Genomic DNA, 21,964 nt, shown 5'->3' on the forward strand with positions numbered 1-21,964 from the left:
TTGCTGTGAGAATATGGTTTATCTCCTATGGCTCTGCTAAAGCTATGGCAATTGGCAAATACAAGGGGTTTTGGGTCATAGATGAATCTGTTGGCTAATGTGGTAAAGATGTAGTTGCCCTAAGGGATTGATTCGTCTTGCAAAAGTGTTTTGGACTATTGCAATGTACAACTGAGACTGTTGGGAACCCTGTGGGGCTTCAGGAGTCCATCTTGATATGGCACCATATAATATTTAGAGGGAGCTGAGGAACTGGATGACAGAGGGGTTAATTTTGTTTTTACTGCCTCTTAGTGGTTTCCAGGTTATGTGTGTAGCAACATTAATATGTCTAAGGAGCACTGCCTAAAGGGCTGCTTTTACTAATGTTAATTTAAATGGGCAACTCAATCCTAGCTAGATATGAGGAGGATAATTAACCTACCAAAAACCTTTTTAACATTTTTGCTATATGTTTAACTACCCTGAAGTTGCTGGGCTAAAAGAATGCCTATAAACTGCTAACACTGTATTAGAGGGTTGGTTCAACTTTAAGTTAACTTTTAGTATGTTATAGAAGCAACTGTTAAATTGGTCTTCATTTTCTATTTCTTATAGTTTTTGAATTATTTGCACTCTTCTGACTCTTTCCAGCTTTCAAATGGGGGTCACTGACCCCATCTAAAAAAATAAATGCTCTGTAAGGCTACAAATGTATTGTTGTTGCTACTTATTATTTATTACTCATCTTTCTATTCAGGCCTATTCATATTCTAGTCTCTAAATCAAATCAATGCATGGTTGCTAGGTACATTTAGATCCTAGCAACCATATAGATTGCTGAAAGTGCAAACTGGAGAGCTACTGAATAAAGAGCTAAATAACTAAAAAAACACAAATAAAACAAAACCAATTGCAAACTATCTTAAAATGTTACTCTCTATATCATACTAAGCAAAGTTACTTAAGTTTAAGTTAATTTAATGATGAACAACCCCTTTAAACCATTTGTATGTTTGTCAGTGTGCCCACAACGGAAGTACATAGCCTTCCCAAACAGAAAAATCACCCTCTGCCTATGTCTGTACCACTAATAATTGCTTCCAATTTGTGACTTCAGTACAAATGTCCCTAATGGCAACTGGTTTAATCTTGGTAATACTTTTGTGAAACCTCTTGAATTTAGAGTATCATTACTGATAATTGATTTTTTCTATTTCTTGATGTAGAAGTGTTTTTTTCTATTTTGTGATGTAGAAGTATTCCCTAAGGGCTAACTGAGCCACAATGTAATAAAGTCTAGACTTCTGGCTATCAATGTTACACACTAACGTGACCTCATATTTATATCCTGTGAAATTAGTAAATTAACATTCTATTTTATGTTGTTTCATTCTCACAATGCAGCATTTGTTTGGATGATACAAATAGTGATGAGCGAATCTCTCATCTCACATCCTCAAATACGCACTAAACGTATTGAAGTAACAGGTGAAACATTTTTTAGCAGCAACATTTTTTTTTAGACGAGCAACTTTTTTTTTCTTACTCCAAATGCATTAAAGCCAATAGGGTTTTTTTTTTGTGGAGACTTTTTTTGTCACTGATTTTTTTTTTTCTCGCCGACTTTTTTGTCTCAGAATTTTTGTCCCATTGCACTAAAGTCAATGGGTGTTTTTTCTTAGGACAACTTTTTTTTGTTGGGTCAAATTTTTGCTGCAGTCTCACAAATAAAAATCTATTACTAATTTTTGCCGATAATCATTTTGTGGGGATACTTTTCATCAGGAAAGGGCTTGCATCTTGTTAAAATATGAACAAATAGTGCTGGATACATTAAAAAAGAGACAAAGCAATGCTAATTAAACAGGAAAATAATCCAAAACATAAGATCAAAGTAACACTGGACTTGTTCCAGAAAAGGAGGGTGACTATCCTTCAGTGGAATAGAGCCCTGATTTGAATCCAGTTAAATATCTGTGGAACTAAATGAAAACTGAAGGGCATAAATCTCATTAGACTAACTTGAACAAATAAGAGAAAATGGGCCACAATTTTCACAGACAGTGTGCAAAGTTGGCACATACTGAAGAGAAAGAGAATTCAGTTTTCTTCTGGATGTGATTTAAACAAAGTAAATTTTCTTTTCTCTAGATAGAAAATTAATCTTTCAACTTTCTTCCAGGGGGAGTTTACCATTCCATTATTTATTGAATTTCATTTCCCACTTGTAGAGTGAAATTGGTTGCACTAAGATTTCTAATTGTCTTCACCTTTGCAGAAGATTATTGTGTTCAATCCAGGCTTACCTTAAAGTATAAACCCATTTTCCAAAAATGTACAGTAGCAATCAAGCTGCTTACTCAGTGAAGCAAATCACTGGTGAATGAAGGGTTTAACCAAACAATATTATGAATTGTAATGATTCTCTGTTTTTGATGTAATATAGTTAAGAAAAACAATAAAACTCCGCAAGCAGACGGCACTTCTGGATAATTTTATTTGGAAAGAGGCTGCTGTATACCACCTAACGCGTTTCGGGATTGTATCCCTTACTCATAAGCTGGATACAATGCGTTAGGCGGTATACAGCAGCCTCTTTCCAAATAAAATTATCCAGAAGTGCCGTCTGCCTGTGGAGTTTTGTTGTGTTTACAGTGGGGACACTGTGGACTGAGCACCTGGACGAGGGGAGTATCGGGGAGCTGGAGCAGTCGGATATTTTGGTTCTATTGATTCCTAAGAAAAACAATGTTGCTATAAATATAAAAGCCTATATTATTATGTAAATTCAAAATGCAGAGTTTGTCTTACATGAAACAGAATCTCATTCTTAACCTAGTTATGCATTTCTAATTTATAGAAATATTAGGTCTAGATTGCACTAAGATCATTGTTACTTGCAGTGGAATAAAGTAATGTTTTTTGTTTGATATACAACTTTGTACTTTTTTAAAGTCTGTGTGCTTCACAGCACAACTGATTTTTAAACCAGAATAGAATTGAAGAATTTCCCAGATACTGACAACCCTCACACCTGTATTGAAAAAAAACCCATCATTTTAAATAATCAATTCCTGATTTTGTTCATCAAAACATAATTTATTTTTAGCCAGAGAAGAATGACAGTGACACTGGAAGTCAAAAAATAAAGCCGGTGTTTCAAGATGACCCTGTGTTTCAGCGACATACATCTTACCAACATTCTGCTGTTCATATTCCTACGGATATTTACGAGGGCTGTAAGTTATTTTATTTACTATTACACATCATTAATAACAATTATTGCATTTGTATGTGAGCCAGTAGACATGTTGTCAGTTAAAAGGAAGTTTGTTGTACTCCTGTCTCTTGGTTATTTTTTTGTCCTTAACCATAAGATTGTAATCCATCTTTTCTAGTATGTATTTGTGTTCACAGTTCCCTTCTGTTTTCATATTGTTTGTATAAGAGCTAAGCTTTCCAAGTGGAATCGGTCTAGGTTTCACAGTAGTTTATCTAATTTATTGTGATATATCCAGTTCTCCAAAGCAAACTAGCTAGTTAGTGTCCTGGCACTTACAGCATCATTAATGTCAGGATAAAACTCTTACAGCGAATTCTCATAAGAATTTCATGAGCTGTGCTTTTTCCTTCTTAACTCTTTAGCTGCTGCTGATGACTGTCATCAGAGAACCGTCATGTTTATGATTATTTAACACTATGGTTTAGAATCTTGCCAGCAGAAAATTTAAGGAAATTGCCCATGGTTGCCTTTTTCTTTTTTTGTGTTTTTCAAGTTTCCTTTCTGATTTGTTTTTGGAGCTGAAATGCTATCTGTTAAAATGTACAGGTATGTAAGTATGTATAACTTTATATAGTAAATAAACAGCTACATGAGTACACAGCACTGTAAAAAATTAGTGAGGACAAGCATAATATTAATACATAAGAAGCATAAAAATATTAATAGAAATTAATCTAAATTACAGATCAAATGTGTCAAAATGTGACGCATCCAGTTTCTATTAATTCTTAGGAGATTTTTAGAACTGCATTTATCAGTGGGTGAAAGATAGAGTTCACTATTTGATAAATATAATTCTAAAAATCCCATAGTAATCAATAGAAAGTGGATGAGTTTTTTTTCTGTGGTGAGCTCTAATCTCACACTTTGATAAATCTGCCCCTTAAAGCCATGTGCTTTAAGTGTGGGCATTTGCCCTTAAGTGCCAGGACTGGACTAGACAAGATATCTTCTAGGATCTGACTTTCTCTTTGAAAAGATTTAGAGAGTGTTCCGGGAACACAGAGGAAAACGGGGATTCAATTTAAGACATAAGTAGCTGAAAGGTAGAAATGTGTCAGGCAAGAGGTAGCAGTGGATGGTGTAAAAAGTATGTTCTTAATGTGCTTTTCAAATGGTATACAAGGAATACAAGCCCACATTACACACAAATAATTGTTATGGTCATAATGAGGTAAATACTGCCCTCTGAATTAATTAATTACATTTGCCATAAGCATGTTTTAAAGATAAGGTAGTGGAGCATGAGAATATGCCACTTCTTTTCTTGCTAATACCTTAATTATTTCATAACTTCATCCTAGGGTACATAAACCAGATGTTGAGCTAAAAGATTACAAGTACAATCATTTACAAGTACAATCATTTATATTTTAAAGAAACCAATTAAAATTGACTGTACTGTTACCCTTATTTATTTATTTTTTTAAAATAATGAAGGAAATGTTTAAATCTTAGACAAAAATAAAAATAGTAGCTGGACAAAGGAGCTTTCCTTGTAACTTTTATATGTTTTTCATTGCAATCATTATTGTAACAACCACGTTTTAAGAAACCTTGTTCAGCGATAGTACCTGCGTATGCACAGGTGAATCATGTGGGTTCCGGTATTCACTGACGCCCCTTTTGGGGCCCTGGACTTTCTGCTGCGGAAGCCAACAAAATGTGCGTAACAAGTTTGTAGGCAAGGTACCGACAGGGATTAAGAGAAGACGTAGTCAAAGTCAGATGAAGAGTTCAAGGCAGGAGTCCTGGTCGAGTCATGTCGAGTCGACAGCATCAGTGGAGCCGAAGACACGGAAGTGCGCACCAGCAGCGGAGGCGAGACGTGTCAGGAGGTAAGGGATTTCGGCAATCTGTGCGTCTTACAGTACACCCCCCCTTCAGGAGTGCCCTCCGGGAGCTCCCAAAACCTGTCTGGAAACTTCCTGTGAAAGGCTCTGATCAGACGAGGAGCATGGGTGTCACCAGCTCTAACTTAAGATCTCTCTTCAGGCCCAAAACCCCTCCAATGGACCAAATATTGGATCTTGCCTCTCACCTTCCTGGAATCCAGGATCTCCTGAACCTCAAACTATTGGTCATCATGAAGAATTATTGGAGCAGGAGGAAGTTGATCAGCCGAAAAATTGTTTCTGACAAAAGGCTTGAGCAGGGAAACATGAAAAGAATTGGAGATATTCAAGGTGGAGGGAAGTTCCAGACAAAAAGATACAGGATTAATTACAGTACCTCCTTGATCTTGAATGGACCCATATATTGAGTACCAAACTTGGGAGAGGGTAGACAAAGCTTGATGTGCTTTGTTGAAAGCCAGACAAAATCTCCAATCTGGTAAAGGGGATTGGCACAACTATGTTTGTCGGCGCAATCTTCTGGGAAGATGAAGCTTTTATTAAAGATTGGTGGGCTTTGGACCAAATGGTACTTGAAATCACAAACAATAGCATCAGCCGCAGGAATCTCAATCTTGAAACCTCAGGTGGAAGAGCAGAAGGATTGTAGCCGAAGACAGTGAAAAACGGAGAAAACCCCAGTGAATCATGTTGTAAGTTATTGTGAGCAAACTCAGCCCAAGGAAGAAGATCAACCCAATCATCTTGGTTTCGAGAGATAATGCATTGTAAAAACTGTCCCAAGATGTGATTGCTCCTTTCAATCTGCCCATTACTTTGAGGATGATAAGCCGAAGAAAAGTTCAATTTGCCAAAATTTGGACACAAACTGCACTCCCTGATCCGACACAATTGACTGTGGGACACCATGCAAACGGAAAATCTCCTTAATGAAAACTTGAGCCAAGCCAGCAGCAGATGGAAGTTTCTTCAGAGGGACAAAATGAGCCATCTAAAGCTGGCCACAGACGCAAAGATCCGATCGTACTTCCCCCATCTCCCGACCTGCCACTAACCATTCCGATCAAAGTACAAAAGAACAGATCAGCCGATGTTCTGTCCCTGACTGCAATCGTACATAAGTTATGTCTCACAAAAGCTAGGGACAGTCTCCCTCTGAAAATCATATGATCGGCAATACACGCAGAGATATTGCCGGCAGCCAACAGAAATCTTTTAACCTGTCCGATCGACCAAACAACCAATCTCCACTGGACGAAAAATGTTGGGACTCTCCACACACGGTCCGAAAATCATAGATCTTTGCGTCTATGGCCAGCTTTAGAGAATCTGTCATTGACTAACATAATAGTAGTCATATTCGAAGACCTTGGCAAATCCATGATAAAGTACATGGCAAGATCAAGCCAGGGTTGAGCAGGAACAGCTAAGGGTTGGAGGAGACCACAAGGCAGAGAATGAGGAGTCTTCTGTTGTGCGCACACAATGCAAGCATTTTAAGCATTAAGCATAGAAGGCCACCAGCAATATCTAGAGATAAAATCGTGAGTCTTCTTGATGCCAGGATGTCTGGAAATCTTAGAACAATGGGCCCAAGCTAACTGTAATGAACACATTATCAAAAACCTTGTTCAGCTATAGTACCTGTGGGTTCTGGTATTCACCGATGCCCTTTCTGCTGCGGAAGCCAACAAGAAGTGCGTAACAAGTTCGTAGGTAAGGTACCAGCAGGGATTAAGAGAAGATGTAGTTGAAGTCAGACGAAGAGTTCAAGGCAGGCAGCAGGAGTCGTAGTCAGGAATCGGGCAGAAGTCAAAACCAGGAATTCAAATCACAATCGCTTTGGCAGGAACAGATAACTGAAACCAGCTTGGGCACTTCCAAAATGGCAAATTGGCTTTTTAAAGAAGATTTGGCGGCAATTTTCAAAATCCGGCGCCTATCCGTGACGTCATGACGCTCAGCGTCAGTGGAGCCGAAGACCCGGTAGTGCTCGTCTGCGCACCAGCAGCCGAGGAGAGACGCGCTGGAAGGTAAGGGATTTTGGCAATCTCCCGGTGAGTCTTACAATTATGGTATGGCAAAATAGGATACATAAAGCATGCTGGACATGGCAAAATGCTATTTCTTTTAAGCGGTTAAATACAAACGATGTTTTTCAGAACAGTAAGGGTTACTAGATCATCTGAAATACCATAGGACATGGTAAAACACATTGTCCTTTGTAAGAATCAAGCAAGATATGTGCAATCATTTTCTAATCAATGCAGCTCTGCTTTTTGCATTATATGTCTTCCAATCATCCATTAATCTCGAAACCCTAGTAACAACTTGTCACTTTTGTATTTCTAGTTGCTTTGATGAGTACAGTATATCTGAAATTTCATTCACAGACTCCAAACTGTGCTCTACAGTGGTCAGTTTGACAGTTGAAATTTAATTATGCTTTTATTGCACTTTACAAAGCATCAACAAATGATTTAATTCGCTTGGTAACTATGAAATATCACGCATTACAATATTTGTTCATTATAATTAGTTAAGTTCAGAAATGTATAGCTGATACACAGGAAGAAGAAAAACTCTTTCTGAAACAGTCTCTGATTTGTCTCAGAAGGGAGCGTAAATGCCTTCTGCACTAGAACATTGAATCAAGGTTGAACAAAGAGTACAGTATATATCAGTTTTGTGTTTTGTCATTTGCAAAAAAGGGCATCCAACCCTTTCCATTATTGAATGTATCCGTTTCATGGACAAAACTACATATTTTCACACCTCTGACACCCTTTTTGCACCTTTTCAAGCAATCGCTAGTTTCCTTTTCAGTGAAAATACTGATTTACACTGAAGTGCATACATTTTAATACATTGGGCACAATTGCTTCTGGTGCAACTAACCCTGGCAAATGAAATGATGATACCTTGTAGGAAAAGGTGATGCATTATGGGTAACAAAAATGGTGATTGCATCTAAAATTGCACTTTTCACATTGCGGAGCATTAAGTAAATGATCCATTATGAGTTGCTAAACTACAGGCAACATGATATAAATCAAAATTAAAACTGTAAATGATCTTTGGCAATGTCATGATCGGCACCCTAAATCCAGAACAAGTGCGAGGCTCCCTGGTCTTGGCTCTGCTTCTGCCTGTAGCAGCTGCCTTTCACTTCGGGAGGAGCCCTCCACTAATCGGATGCCACCAGGTCTTAAAAAGAGAGGAGCCATGCAAGAGTTCTGGATGAGCAAAGGGGATTTTAGATGGAAGGCCACACAACTCAGTAGGAAACAAATGGAACAGCATGCTCAGACAGGCCGGGTCGGTCCAGGCAGAGTTCAAGCAAGGTCAGACAGACCAGGTCAGTACAGGCAGAGTCCAAGCAAGGTCAGATAGGCCAGGTTGGTACAGGCAGAGTTCAAGCAAGGTCAGGTCAGTACAGGCAGAGTTCAAGCAAGGCCAGACAGGCTGGGTCAGTACAGGCTGAGTTCACAGGATAGTCAGACAGGCTAGGATCAGGAATGGAGAGTTCAGAATAGGCAGGTAGGCAAGCATCAGGATTGGAGAGTTTGGAATAGTCAGGCAGACACGCGTCAGATTAACAGAGTAGTCAAGTAGGCAATCAACGGACAATACCAGGATACACAAAGGATTAACGTAGAATAACACCCAGGAACTAAACAAGTTAGACCTAACAATGGGCAACTACTAAAAATCCAAAATCCCTTTAAATACCTTTTGAGTTTCGTGCCAATGCGCAATGATATCATCACGCCAGAGCGCAAAACCCGGAAGTGTGCGGCGCACACCATATGAGAGACCGGCACCAGGGAGAAAGGAACCATGCTGTGGCGACCCTGCCGGAGGCGGGGTGGGTGTCCCTGCCAGCCACTAGATCACCAGGGTGAGAGGACATTACAGGCAACTGTAGGGCAGTGATGATCTTTTTTAGATGTTTTGCTTTCAAGCCCCCTCTATGCTGTTCAAAATTATCTCCGAGTCCATATTCGATTTTAAAAAAATTATAGATATTACAAAACATAAAAGTATACTAAAGGGCTATACAGGGCAGAAAACGGCAATTTATACAAAATTAAAACAATTTATACAAAATTAAAACATAAATAAATGTAAATTTTCTAGAATATTTTTTTGAAAATGTTATGTGAAAAAAAGGCCACCTCCAGTTTTGTTGATACTCTTATTACTACAGTACAAGACTTTCTGACTACCTAATTTGTTTTAAATCATAAATACATTGTAGCTAAAAAAATTATCTTCGCATCTTAGGTGCAGCTTGTTTCCTTTCTCAACTATTTAAATGTAAAACTAAATTGCTTCAACCCAAAATCACAAGAAAAAGGCAAAAAATCAAAACTATACACCAGCTATGCCAAGGTCAATAAGTTCTTTTCCCCATACATTTTTTTCTGACTTCCTTGAGCAATGAATAACATATGAAATGTCATAGTTTGTGATTATAGGTGCAGGGATAATACGAGGTTAATGTTTATATAAATGGCCCAGTGCATTTGAGAGTAGTCGCTTTTTTCCTTACATTATATTCATTCTTTAGTAATCTAGCTTGTAAAAATAATCCTATATAATAAAGTTGAAGTGTCTCTGCGTCCAGTCCCTGTGTCCGTGGGATTGCGCTACTGTGCATGTGCCCCACGGACCGTCTCTGGCGCATACCTCCCAACTGTCTCACGAGAGCTGCGCATATGCTGCAGCCCAGCCGGCGCCGCCATCTTTATTTTACTGACGCGGGTCACGCTGCAGCCACAACACGCTCCAGACAGCCACACTCTCTCACAACAGGCCCTTCTCCTCTGACATGGAACGAAGGGAGGGTGAGATATTGAGCAGCAAGCACGTCGGACACAGAAGGTAGGGCTAAGCAAGACGGACACAAAAGGGGGGCTGACAGCAACAAACAGTGACACAGAAGGAGGGCTGACAGTAACAAGCAGTGACACAGAAGGAGGGCTGACATTAACAAGCAGTGACACAGAAGGAGGGCTTTCAGTAACAAACAGTGACACAGAAGGGGGGCTGACCGTAACAAGCAGTGACACAGAAGGGGGGCTGACAGTAACAAGCAGTGACACAGAAGGAGGGCTGACAGTAACAAGCAGTGACACAGAAGGGGGCTGACAGTAACAAGCAGTGACACAGAAGGGGGGCTGACAGTAACAAGCAGTGACACAGAAGGAGGGCTGACAGTAACAAGCAGTGACACAGAAGGAGGGCTGACAGCAACAAACAGGGACACAGAAGGGGGGCTGACAGCAACAAGCACTGAGGGGAAGGGAGGGCTGAGCAGCAAACATGGAGGGAAAGGGAGTGTGTTAAAACTTTCATAAGCAGACACATTTTGTAAACTTAATATGGTAATTAGGAGGTGTGGTCAAAAAATTTTCGCTTCGCGCGGCAAACTATTTTGTCCCTCTTTCTTATTCTGAAATGTTGGGAGGTATGCTGGCGAATGTTTGACTACATATGTTCTAGCCCCCGTTAATTTAACGGGCTTAATGTCTAGTATCCTATAAAAAGCATTTGATTACTTGAATACACATAGAATCACTATGATTTGTGCATCTGCTGCACACATGACCCTATCATTTGCAATTTGTAAAAGGGTGTGGCTGTGTTTTCCATACAGGTGGTAATAGTAAAGGTCAATAATAACCATAAGATCCACTGCCTATGAACTAAGAGAAATATGACTAGTTTGGCATGAAGAAATTATAAGCATGTTTTTCTCTAGCAGCCAATGGTCAATACAAATTCTCTTGCAACACTATCAATATCTAGTTTGATGAAAGTTTTAGCAGTGTTTTTAATCATTCCTATATTTATTATACTCTCATAGCAACAAATTTTAATTTCCACACACAAATTGTACATGTATTAATTTTTGCCTAATAAAATCTTGATAAGATAACAGCATTTTGTTATAAAATGTAGTGTGGAATGCACATAAGCATATTTACAGAAGATCATTTATCTGTAATTAAAGCAGTCTAAAACATTAAATAAAAAATGTAAACAACATTATGTTGTTACTGAGGTTTAAAAAGTTTTATTTCCAATTCTCACATGTGCATGCACCTAGAGTTTAATTAGTTTTTAATTAGTTTTTCTGACAATTGTGTTGAAATTATCATTCCATTCATCCGTGCACTATCCAGAAAGTATCTTATATACACAAATAGTTTTACGTAATTGGATAGAAGCATATTCATTATCTGGTTTCTTTACTTACAGTTTCCCTAATTAATAAATATTCTCTTAATCTTCTGATCTTAATTTCCGGTGCAAATCCAGATTATGGTATAAATGCAATTTTTAATGAGCAAATAAGGTGGTACAGAAGCTTGATCAGACAAGATATTACATGTGAATATGTCATGCATATGATTTCACTGAGCGTAAAGAATTTATATCAAATACACATTTAAGAGAAGTTTGATAAATAACATAATAGTCCACATTACACTAATCATTAAAAATGTTTTCTTACATAAACATTTTTCATGTTGATCACCAAAAAAAACATATGTATTACTATTGTTTAGATGGGAGAGGAGTGAATGATAATTTGTTTACTCTTTTAGTTCTATCTTGGTAATTTTCATTAGAAAATTGCAAGTTCTTTAAAGACTGCACTAGAACTTAGACTAAAATAGGTATACCAGATTTGTAGGACTCTAACTCTAGAGCAAAATATTTATTCTGTATAGGAAACTAGCAGAATATACCAGATTTCAGAAATATCTGCTATAAAAAGGGAATATAATTTACGTACAATATACCATTTTCAGTGTATTATTTTAATGAATTGTAATGCATGTTTATATAATTTATGCAAGAAAGGACTGCAGCATGTTTCTGTAGCATAGATGTATGTTCTTTAAATTGAATGCATCGTCAATATGGATGTAACATACCGTGGTGGTCTAGTGAAAGGAGGTCTGCAGGGACACCTGCAGCCTTCTCTGTGGCCTCCTCCAAGCCGCAAGTACTCCCTTAGGCGCGTGCGGCGCGCTTCTTCTGGTTTTGCGCGCTGGCGTGATGTCAGCGCGCAGTGGCGCAAAATTTAAAGGTATTTAAAGCCACAGAATCTATTTTCACATTGCCCTTTATAGGAGTTTGTTCCTGGTGCTATTTGAGCTTTTTGCTATTCTGTTTTGAACCTGTTTGATTCCTGTTGTGACCCCTGCCTGGCTTTTGACTATTCTGACCTCTGGATCCTGACCCTTGCCTGTATACTGACTACCTCTTCTGCTAAATCCCTTCTGATTGATCTTCCGGTTTTGACTCTTGCCTGTCTGACTTCGCTTATTCTCTGCCTGCCTCGACCCAGCCTGTCCTGACTACGATTCTGTCTTACACCTTGTACCACAACCTTCTGCCCAAAAGACTTTGCTTACAGTTGTGCCCCTTCGCTTGTTTAGAACCTTTCGCCTTGCACCTCTCATTTTAAGAGCTGGCGGCATCTGAGTAGCTGAGGGCTCCTCCCGAGTCAGATAAAATAGTGGTTAGTATGTAGTTCACATTTTAGAACAATAGTAGCTGGAATACATATTGAGGCAGTTAAAGCCAATGTTCTAGGCTGGTGTTTTTTAGACCCAGGTCTGATTTTATTTTTAAATGTCAAGTCAGGAAAATGTTAATAAATGTGAATAACATTCAAACAGCAGTGGAAATCCACTAGGACTGTGGTTATTTAACTAAATTCAGGTGAAGGAGCAGACACATCCAAATCAGAGACATGATGGGGATCACAGAAGTTGTATGGCATTAAAATAAAGAAAAGTAAGACAAAGTATTTTCCAACTTTGTCAAGCTGAAATCAGAGGTGTGTGTGGCTATCTGAGGGTGATATATATAACATGTGACAGACCACTGAAAGACTAAAGGAAAGAAGATAATGAAATCTTAAATTAGAATAGCTCTCCAACTTGGCTGACAGAAAAGCTCAAAGCAAATTAAAAAGAGTCATACTAGGGTTGACAGTCAGGGAACGAGAGACACCTCAACATCCTTTTATGTCAAATGTTATAAGAAACTATAGTTGTTTGAGAAAGGCATTTATGCAATTTAAAAAGCAGTTATTATTCCAGTTAGTTCAACCTGAACCCCCAGTCCCAGTGTTCTTTTATGTTGTATTTTGGCCTGGGGAAAGTGTTGATGATAAATAAAATGCAGTCCTGGACATATTTTCTCTCCAAATCTGTTTTATACAGTTAGGCCCATAAATCTTTGGACAGAGACAACTTTTTTTCTAATTTTGGTTCTATAAATTACCACAATGAATTTTAAATGAAACCACTAAGATGCAGTTGAACTGCAGACTTTCAGCCTTTTAATTCAGTGGCTCAAAAGTAATTGGACAAATTAAAAAAACTGAAAATAAAATGTTAATGTCTAATAATTGGTTAAAAACCCTTTGCTGGCAATGACAGCCTGAAGTCTTGAACTCATGGACATCACCAGATTCTGGGTTGCTTCCTTTTTAATGCTCTGCCAGGCCTTTACTGCAGCGGCTTTCAGTTGCTGTTTGTTTGTGGGCTTTTCTGTCCAAGTTGACCATTCAAGAATATTCCACTTCTTTCACCTGGGTTGCTTTGGCTGTATGTTTTGGGTCATTGTCCATCTGTATTATGAAACACCTCCCAATCAATTTGACTGCATTTAGCTGGATTTGAGCAGACAGTGTCTCTGAACACCTCAGAATTCATTCAGCTGCTTCTGTCCTGTATCACATCATGGATAAACACTAGTATCACTGGCAGCCATGCACGCCCAAGCCATCACACTGCCTCCGGCGTGTTTTACTGATGATGTGGTATGCTTTGGATCATGAGCTGTTCCACACCTTCTCCATACTTATTTCTTGCCATCATTCTGGTAGAGGTTGATCTTGGTTTAATCTGTCCAAAGAATGTTTTTCCAAAACTGTGCTGGATTTTTTAGATGTAGTTGCAGCTTAAGGATTGTTTCACCTGCATGGAGAGCTCCTTTGACCACATGTTGTCTGTTCAAAACAAAATTTCCCACCTACAAGCACCCCCCCCCTCAAATCAACTCCAGGGCTTTTATCTATTTCATTGATAATGACATAATGCAAATTAGTGTATTAATTTGCTGTGACATTGTATCTCAGACAATAATTGGTAACAATGTCATAAGAAATTGTGTATCGTGGCAACCAGTTTGGGAAAAAAATATTTTGGGATTTCATAAATACATTCTATATAACTCAGATAAAATGTTGCTGAATACTGCAGGGTTGATACAAATATACTGTACATCATTAAAACCATCACTTCTGCTTAATAAATTCCTTAAACAATCTAATGCTTAAAAATCTGTGCTATGGTCATGAATAAACAAATGTTGGTAGTACAGAATTGTTTAGGTATGGAATACCTTTTCTGCTAACTAACCTCTAAACAATATGATTATGAAGATTGGGGAACGATTCTAAGTTTCTAAGAACCTGCTTGAGCCTCCTCAGTTGGTATCTTACATATTAACAGAAATTGTACTTATAACAGTTGCTGAATAACATAAAGCATTCCCTTGACAATTATAAAGCTTATTAATAGCTGCAAAGAGCTCTAGCAATCGCACTGAAAACACAAGCTCACACATTATAGGCATAAATTATTTAAACGCTGATTGTATTATCAGCATGTAATAAAATCTATGTTTGAATAGTTAGTTCTGAAGTGTATTGCATTACAAAAGGTTTCTTGAGCTACCCAATGGATGTCCCAAATGAGATGACCCATTAGACAATGTCAAGTTATGGTTTCCAAGAGTTGATGGACCTCATAACATCCCCCCTTAATATGGAACAAAATGTAATTGCTTTGTGTACATTTCTGGCTCAGATCCACAACCTTCATTAAGGGCAACTTGTAGAGAAATGGTTCTGGACCTGTACCAGTCATTTTTAGATTTCTCTCTCATCATATGTGATCCTCCTATTTTTTTCCTGCTGTGTTCAGATGTCTGAATATATGTTAGTTGGGTGGCATAGCTACTGTATAAAGTTTTTACCTATGTATAATCAGGACAAAATACCTTGCGAAAAGTAACCTTCACTAATGCAATCAGTACATTTAACCACTGCAGATGAGGTTGGGCTGTTTGCTAAAGGTTAACTAAAGGTTTAACTAAAGGTTTACTAAACCCTAGAAGTAGAAATGCTTTATTTTAGATACTGAACTTACTGCACAGGTCTAAAATTTCAGACATCCTTTCTCTTCATTTAAACAATGAGCAGTTATAGAAAAGCAAAGCCTTTTTTTATGTAGTTGTTAATTTAGAGGAAGGTGCTTCAAAATGTTTTTGGGCTGTCCCCCCAGTGCCCTAAAGTACCATTGCATGCAGAATGGAGACTATAGCTGTCCCCTAGAATGCCCTTAGCTTCCCTGTAACTTAGAATGCACAGTTGGGGCACACTGTCTCTGGCTGTATTGCATTCTGCACCAAACCTGTGCTTAGATAACAAAAATCTAAAATTTTGCATTCCTTAGACAACCTAAAGATACCACTAAATATATTATGAGGAACGGTAGAACATAGTAGCAATCTCTAATGGAATTCTGGCTTTAGAATATTGCCTTGGGGTGAGGCTGGCTAGGTCCTATTTATTTGATATAATGTGAATAAATGCTGTGGCCATTTTACCCCATTTCTGGCTCCTGGTGTTTCATTAAGGTATGTAACAATAGGGTTCAATGGGATGGCGAAAAGTGATGGGTCAATTTAGGATTCCCCTTGCCAATGCCATATTTTATGTACTGAACTTACTACACCACCCTAACATTTCTGAATATATACTAATGATTCAGGCCTTGAAAATTGTGCATAGGGGGTCACTAGCTCATATTTCATTAGGTTTATCGGTGACATTCCTATGGGCAGTTGTTAAGAAGCTAAAATTAGGGCGTCATCACAATTCGCCAAACAGAACAGTCACTAGGGAAGCTAGGGAAGAAAGGGAACTTGGGGACACTCCTTTTTAAAATTTGATGACTGTATTTTTTACTCAGTCATACTTAGAAAATCAGATCTCATTTTGTTTCACAGTGGCTAGAATGGGGCCCCTTAATTGAAAAGTATTTATATTAGATGCTAGTTGATTACATGGTCACAGTAGCCTGTTAATAATTCTTATTGTAAAGTTGCATTGTCCTTAAGGAATATTTTCAATTAAGAAGATTGCCAGTGGTAGAGTATCTGCAACTTCTTTGTGATCTCTATTAAAAAAAAAAAATACATGTAGTTGTCTTAGGCCTCATGGGGATTGTGCAGCTCTCGGTTCAAACAATCTTACTATAGATTGGCATATTTCTTAACCCTTTCCAACAGTGATTGTTTTGCAACAGAGCAAACCAGAATGTTTCCCTTTTCACGTGTCTGAACCCCATTTAAAAGTACCTCACTTTCTATTGAAAGAGAATATATCTTAATTATAGGCCAGTGGCGTAACTACCAGTAGAGCAGGGGGTGCAATTGGGCCAGGGCCCGCACCCCCTCAGGGCCCCCCGGCAGCTCGTGCGCCACTGTATTCAGCACAGAAAATAACGTACGGAGGGGGGCAGGGGGCCCGGTTGCACGTCCCGCCCCTCTCTAGTTACGTTACTGTTATAGGCAGTATCCGCCTTTAACTTCATCTCTCACTTATACATCAGATGTTGTGACTTACACAGGCCTTAATTACAGGCATTAAAGTGTGTGGGGCTGACTAGAGAGCAAGTAAGGTTGCAATTGTATTAGGGCTACACGAATTGTCCATTTTTTAGGTATCCAAATAGGAAGTGGCATCAGATGCAATGGGGTCATGTGACCTGCTGATGTTCTGCACCTTGCACCATTATTTTTTAATCTGGCCCAAGGTGCAGGGTGCATCCAGACCCTGGACATTTATGTCTTTGTAAATTACCCCTTTCATCTCCTTGAATAATTATTACCTAGTTTGTACAGGGTATTATAGAAAACTTCAAGGCAGTATTGACCTGAGGGGTCCTTTGGCAAGCCATTTCTCAAAGAATCAAGTGCTCTTGTTTTCTAACATGGACTGTTTTGAAAACTTAAAACAAATTTGAAATTGCTTGCCAAGAATACATTTCTATTAAATTGTATTTGTCACTTTAAATTTGTTTGGAATTGTGTTTGTTACCATCACTTTTATTCATAATTCAGTAAGGGAAACCAAAACAAGAATGAGCGAGGGAGAACAGATGAGCAGGCAAATAAAAAAAAAAAACATTTCTTTATCACTACAGCAAACACGTAAAGGTTTGTAAATGTCAGCACTGTCGAGAGCTATATGGCTAACAGACTTTATAATGGGAGCAAAAGGCAATAGCAGATGTGGCTTATATAAAATGCAACCATTTTAGGTGGTTTTCTGCTGCCTGCATGACATTTTTATAAAGGCCAACATACTCTCATTAGCATTACTTTTTTTTTCTAATGTGGAACTACAGGTTGTATAAAAAATTATGAAATAAAGAATAAATGCAGAATTTGTCATGTAAACTTTGACATGTTAGACTCTGGGAAAGTTTGTTTAGAATAAAAGTCAACAACTGGAGAGATGCAACTTTCAACTTTAAATATTATACAATTGGCTTCATAGATTATTTTCTGCTACTTACTAAAATTTTGCTTGTTTGACTTTGCAATATTATAAATATCCATAAAGGCATAGTCTTCAACATTGTGATCTGGCAGATGTCAATGGGGCAAAATTACTGGATAGGAGTCCAGCCTAAAGATATATTAGGTGTGAGATGTATGCTTATGTATTGCACTTCTAAAAGCTGTGACTGCAAAATAATTCACCTTTAATATTGTGTATGTTTACTGCTGTTTAGTACAGATAATGTATAAACAAGTTGATATATTAAAGCTCAATGCTTTCTAAACGGAGTTGAAACAGATGTATTTCTCTCAAGTTAAACTGCAATGGTCGAAATTCATTTAGTCTCAGCACATGGACATGAGGTCTCACTGTCTGGTTGAGAGTAGATAAGCTAAATGTTATTTATGGCTCACATATAGACGCATTCATCTACATATATCTACCTACCATATTACATTTTTGTGCTTTAGATCCAAAGATCCTATTATAAAGGCAGATTGGACTATAGCCTATATGCTATATCATAGCATATGCTAGTAAATTGTTAACAGATGTAATATCTCAACACGTGTATACTGTGTATGTATGTATATGTATATGTATATATATATATATATATATATATATATATATATATATATATATATATATATATATATATATATCTATATATATCTCAACAAGGCAGCTTATAAAATGAAATTTTTTTTTTCTCTTTAATACATGAAGAGCCAACTTTTTATATGAATCTATAGATGTATAGCTTTAAATGTAAAATATGCAGAGTGAGTCCTATGATACAATATTAGCAGTGCCCTTTACCATCAGCCTTTGTTATTATGAAGCTTGCAAGCAAATGCTGGTTTCATGGGAAATGTGTTAACTAATTGGATTTGCTAGGTTTCAGTTTTTTGTGCAAAGGCCTTCCACCTCTTGTAAAGTAATTAATTCTAAATTGACGTGGAGCAATCTTTGAATGCCTCTGAATGCCTTTCATTTTGGAAAGAATATGACTTCTTTTCTTTGTCTTGTTCTTGTGGCCAAGCATTGTTGCATATGGTTCACACAGTTTATATCTTTTATGTAACTAGATTATACATAGTAGCTCATACTCTGGAACCTATATGTAAAAGTCTTTAAAATGTTTTTTCCTCAAACATTAAGGGGTTGATTTATTAAGGTTTGAGCTAGAATTTTGAGCTTGTAAGCTTACAATTTGAAATATTCCAGTTTTTTCCATGACTGTATTCAATCAAGTTTATTTACAGTTTAGAAAAAACTTCTAAAACCTTTACAAATTTAATTTTTAATCAATATGCCCATTAGATGTTCACTATAGAATGAAAATAGCACCCGTTGTAGTAGCAACTGTTGAATAAAACAACAATTTAAAAATCAAGTAAGCTAAAATTAAAGGATGCTTATGTATAATTAAATTGTAGGGCTCATTCACAAACAAAGTGCAATGCTATTTAATTTACAAAGATTTTTTTGTGCTCTGAATGCTAATTGTTAATGAGGTTCTAGACTGTCAGGAAAGCTTCCCTAGCTAGGAAAATGTGTAACAATTTAAATTCAAACTGCTGGGACGCCACAGTTCAAATTTTATTGTATCTGCCTCTAAGTAATTGCTGTGTGAAAGCAAATATGAATAAATATGAAAAAATGCTGAATTTCCAGTCCTTACTTTGTATTACAGTCAGCTGAAATTGTTTAAGAAGAGAAGCAGTTCTTGTTAAAGAACACAGAATGACACACTCCTAGGGAAGATTTGGGGATAATTGTTCCTGTGTGTCTAATATGTTGCTTTTCCCAGGGATTGAAATGGAATATAAAATACTGCAATTACCAACATTTTCTCTCCTATTAGTAGGGATGTAGCGAACTGCCGATTTGGTGTTCGCGAACGCCGGCAAAAAATGCGAACGTTCGCGGACAGTTCGCGAACTTCGAACACCCGCTAAAATCGTTCGATTCGAACGATCGAAGGATTTTAATCATTCGATCGAAGGATTTTCATTCGAATCGAACGATCGAAGCCATTCGATCGAATGCTTTTCATTCGATCGAATGCTTACAATCGTTCGAACGAATGGAAATCGTTCGATTTTTAGCGGTCGAAGGAATTCGAATGGTCGAACGACTTGTATTCGAATCGAACGCGAACTCAAAATGCGAACGTTCCCAAACGTTCGCGAACATGCGGCGGACGCGAACGGTCGAAGTTCGCGCGAACTAGTTCGCAGCAGAACAGTTCGCTACATCCCTACCTATTAGTTCTCCCTTCCATCAGTTCTTCTCACTTCCACTGCTCTATAATGCACCCCATACACACTTTCTTTCGAGGAATATACCACCTCTCCTCATCACTAGAGTGCAACCTATTCTTTTCCACTAGACTAAACAGTCTGCCCTTTTCACCTAACCACTGCCACTCTCCAAACCAGTTGATTTTTGTTCACTATCACACTCTTGCCCTTTTCCCCCTGCAAGACAAGAACAATGAAGACTTTTTTTTCTTCACTCTGTTTATCCCTTGTAACAACTAGTATATCTTCCAGCAAAGGAGTAGATCATAAATGGCAGCATGACTGGATACAGTAGGGTAGTGTTTCAAGGTAACCTGCTTAAAACTTGACCTAAGGGGTATACATACTTCAATACTAAGATACCAGATGGGTTAGACAAGCTTAATCCAGAGGCAAAGGACAGGACAGGCAACATGAACTGGCAATACCTACAGTCAGATACAGTAAAGGGAACCCTGTAATTACTGATACTTCGAAACGTGCTATTTCCAGGTTTTAAAGGTGGCCATACACAGGCAGATTAAAGCTTCTAATATCAGTCTCAGATCAATATCAGACCAAAAATCAGGCAGATATCGATCAAGGAGGTTTGATTTTTCTGTCGATCGAGGACAGAAGGCTAGTTGATGCGGTCCTATGACCAGTCAGCGCCCATTCTCTTTAGTTGTAATCCAATGTTGCCCTGCCATGGGTGGGCATATCAGGCAAATATTGGCTCATTTGGCGACCACTCCAAATGGGCGGATCTTATAGTGTATGGCCACCTTCACTCGCATCTACAGTATTAGGCCCTGTGTAATTCTAAGGTGTATGCATACCCACCTAGATAACTTAAAAGATCACACAATTAGGGGGTTATTTACTAAACTCCGAATGCAAAAATCCCAAAAAAATTGATTTTTTTAGTATAAAATCAAACTCTTAAAAAAAAAATCACACATTTTTCAGAATTTATTATACCCCGAGGATATAAAAAGTCAGAATCAGAAAATCCAGCATCTCAGACCTATCAAGGTTGCATATAAGTTAGGGAGAAGTCCTAATGACTTTTTGATGTGTACTGTGTTTCATGCAATACCCTGAAGATTTCTGAGTTTTTGGGGAAAAAAAGAATACAAAATCTGAGTTTTCGTGGGAAACAATCTGAAATCATTGTTGAATTCAGATTTTTTCCGCAAACCATATTTTCAGGAAAATCAAAATCAATTAATTATCAATAAGCGGAAAAAAATGTGCTGATGTAATCTGGGTTTTTGGCAGAACATGTTGAGATGAATTCGGACTTTGAGAAATAACCCCTCATGTGTCCATTTTATATTTATTTATAAATGAGCTCACATTTAAATTTTGCTTCATTTTAATAAGAGGCAAAACAGGAAATAAAATATAAAAGAAAAAGAAAAACTTGTCTTACTTCCTAATGCATTGAACCGAAAGTTAACATAGGTCGATCTCCCCTTATTTTTTCAGTGTTCCTTAGAACAAAATAGTATTTGTAAATATTTCCTATATAATCCATAATTACGTTTTTACTCTACATCCAACTGTAAGATCTTAGAATAGAAGAACTAGAGACTGATTTTTAGTCTTGTTTCTGGGAATTATGCCTGAGTTAGAAGTGCCTGAAACCTTATTTTCCTATTAAGATGGTTTTAGATTTGAGCGATGCTAATTGAGTGAAATGACATGGGAACTAAAACTAACTAAAGTAATTATTTTGCAAATTTACAAATCACTTTTTCCAAAGCGAGAATTAATAAAAATTAATTGAATATAACTGCTCATACATACAGAACATCTCATTTGTTTTTCTGAATTTACAAGAAAAAGAAGAAAAACTTTGCTTTTGATATACATTCTTTGTATA

General features: G+C 37.6%; 1 protein-coding gene across 10 annotated transcripts in view; it reads left to right on the forward strand.

The window, feature by feature from the left end:
• cacna2d1.S (calcium channel, voltage-dependent, alpha 2/delta subunit 1 S homeolog) overlaps positions 1 to 21,964 on the forward strand; it is a 293,345-nt gene that overhangs the window by 149,004 nt on the left and 122,377 nt on the right. For all 10 annotated transcript variants that reach the window (XM_041588485.1, XM_041588484.1, XM_041588482.1 and 7 more), the window contains exon 6: positions 3,092 to 3,221. In XM_041588485.1, coding sequence (XP_041444419.1) covers positions 3,092 to 3,221 — 130 coding nt within the window. The remainder of the gene's footprint in view (positions 1 to 3,091; positions 3,222 to 21,964) is intronic.

The sequence above is a fragment of the Xenopus laevis genome, chromosome 3S (assembly GCF_017654675.1).
Source record: "Xenopus laevis strain J_2021 chromosome 3S, Xenopus_laevis_v10.1, whole genome shotgun sequence".
In the NCBI taxonomy this organism is placed as follows: domain Eukaryota; kingdom Metazoa; phylum Chordata; class Amphibia; order Anura; family Pipidae; genus Xenopus; species Xenopus laevis.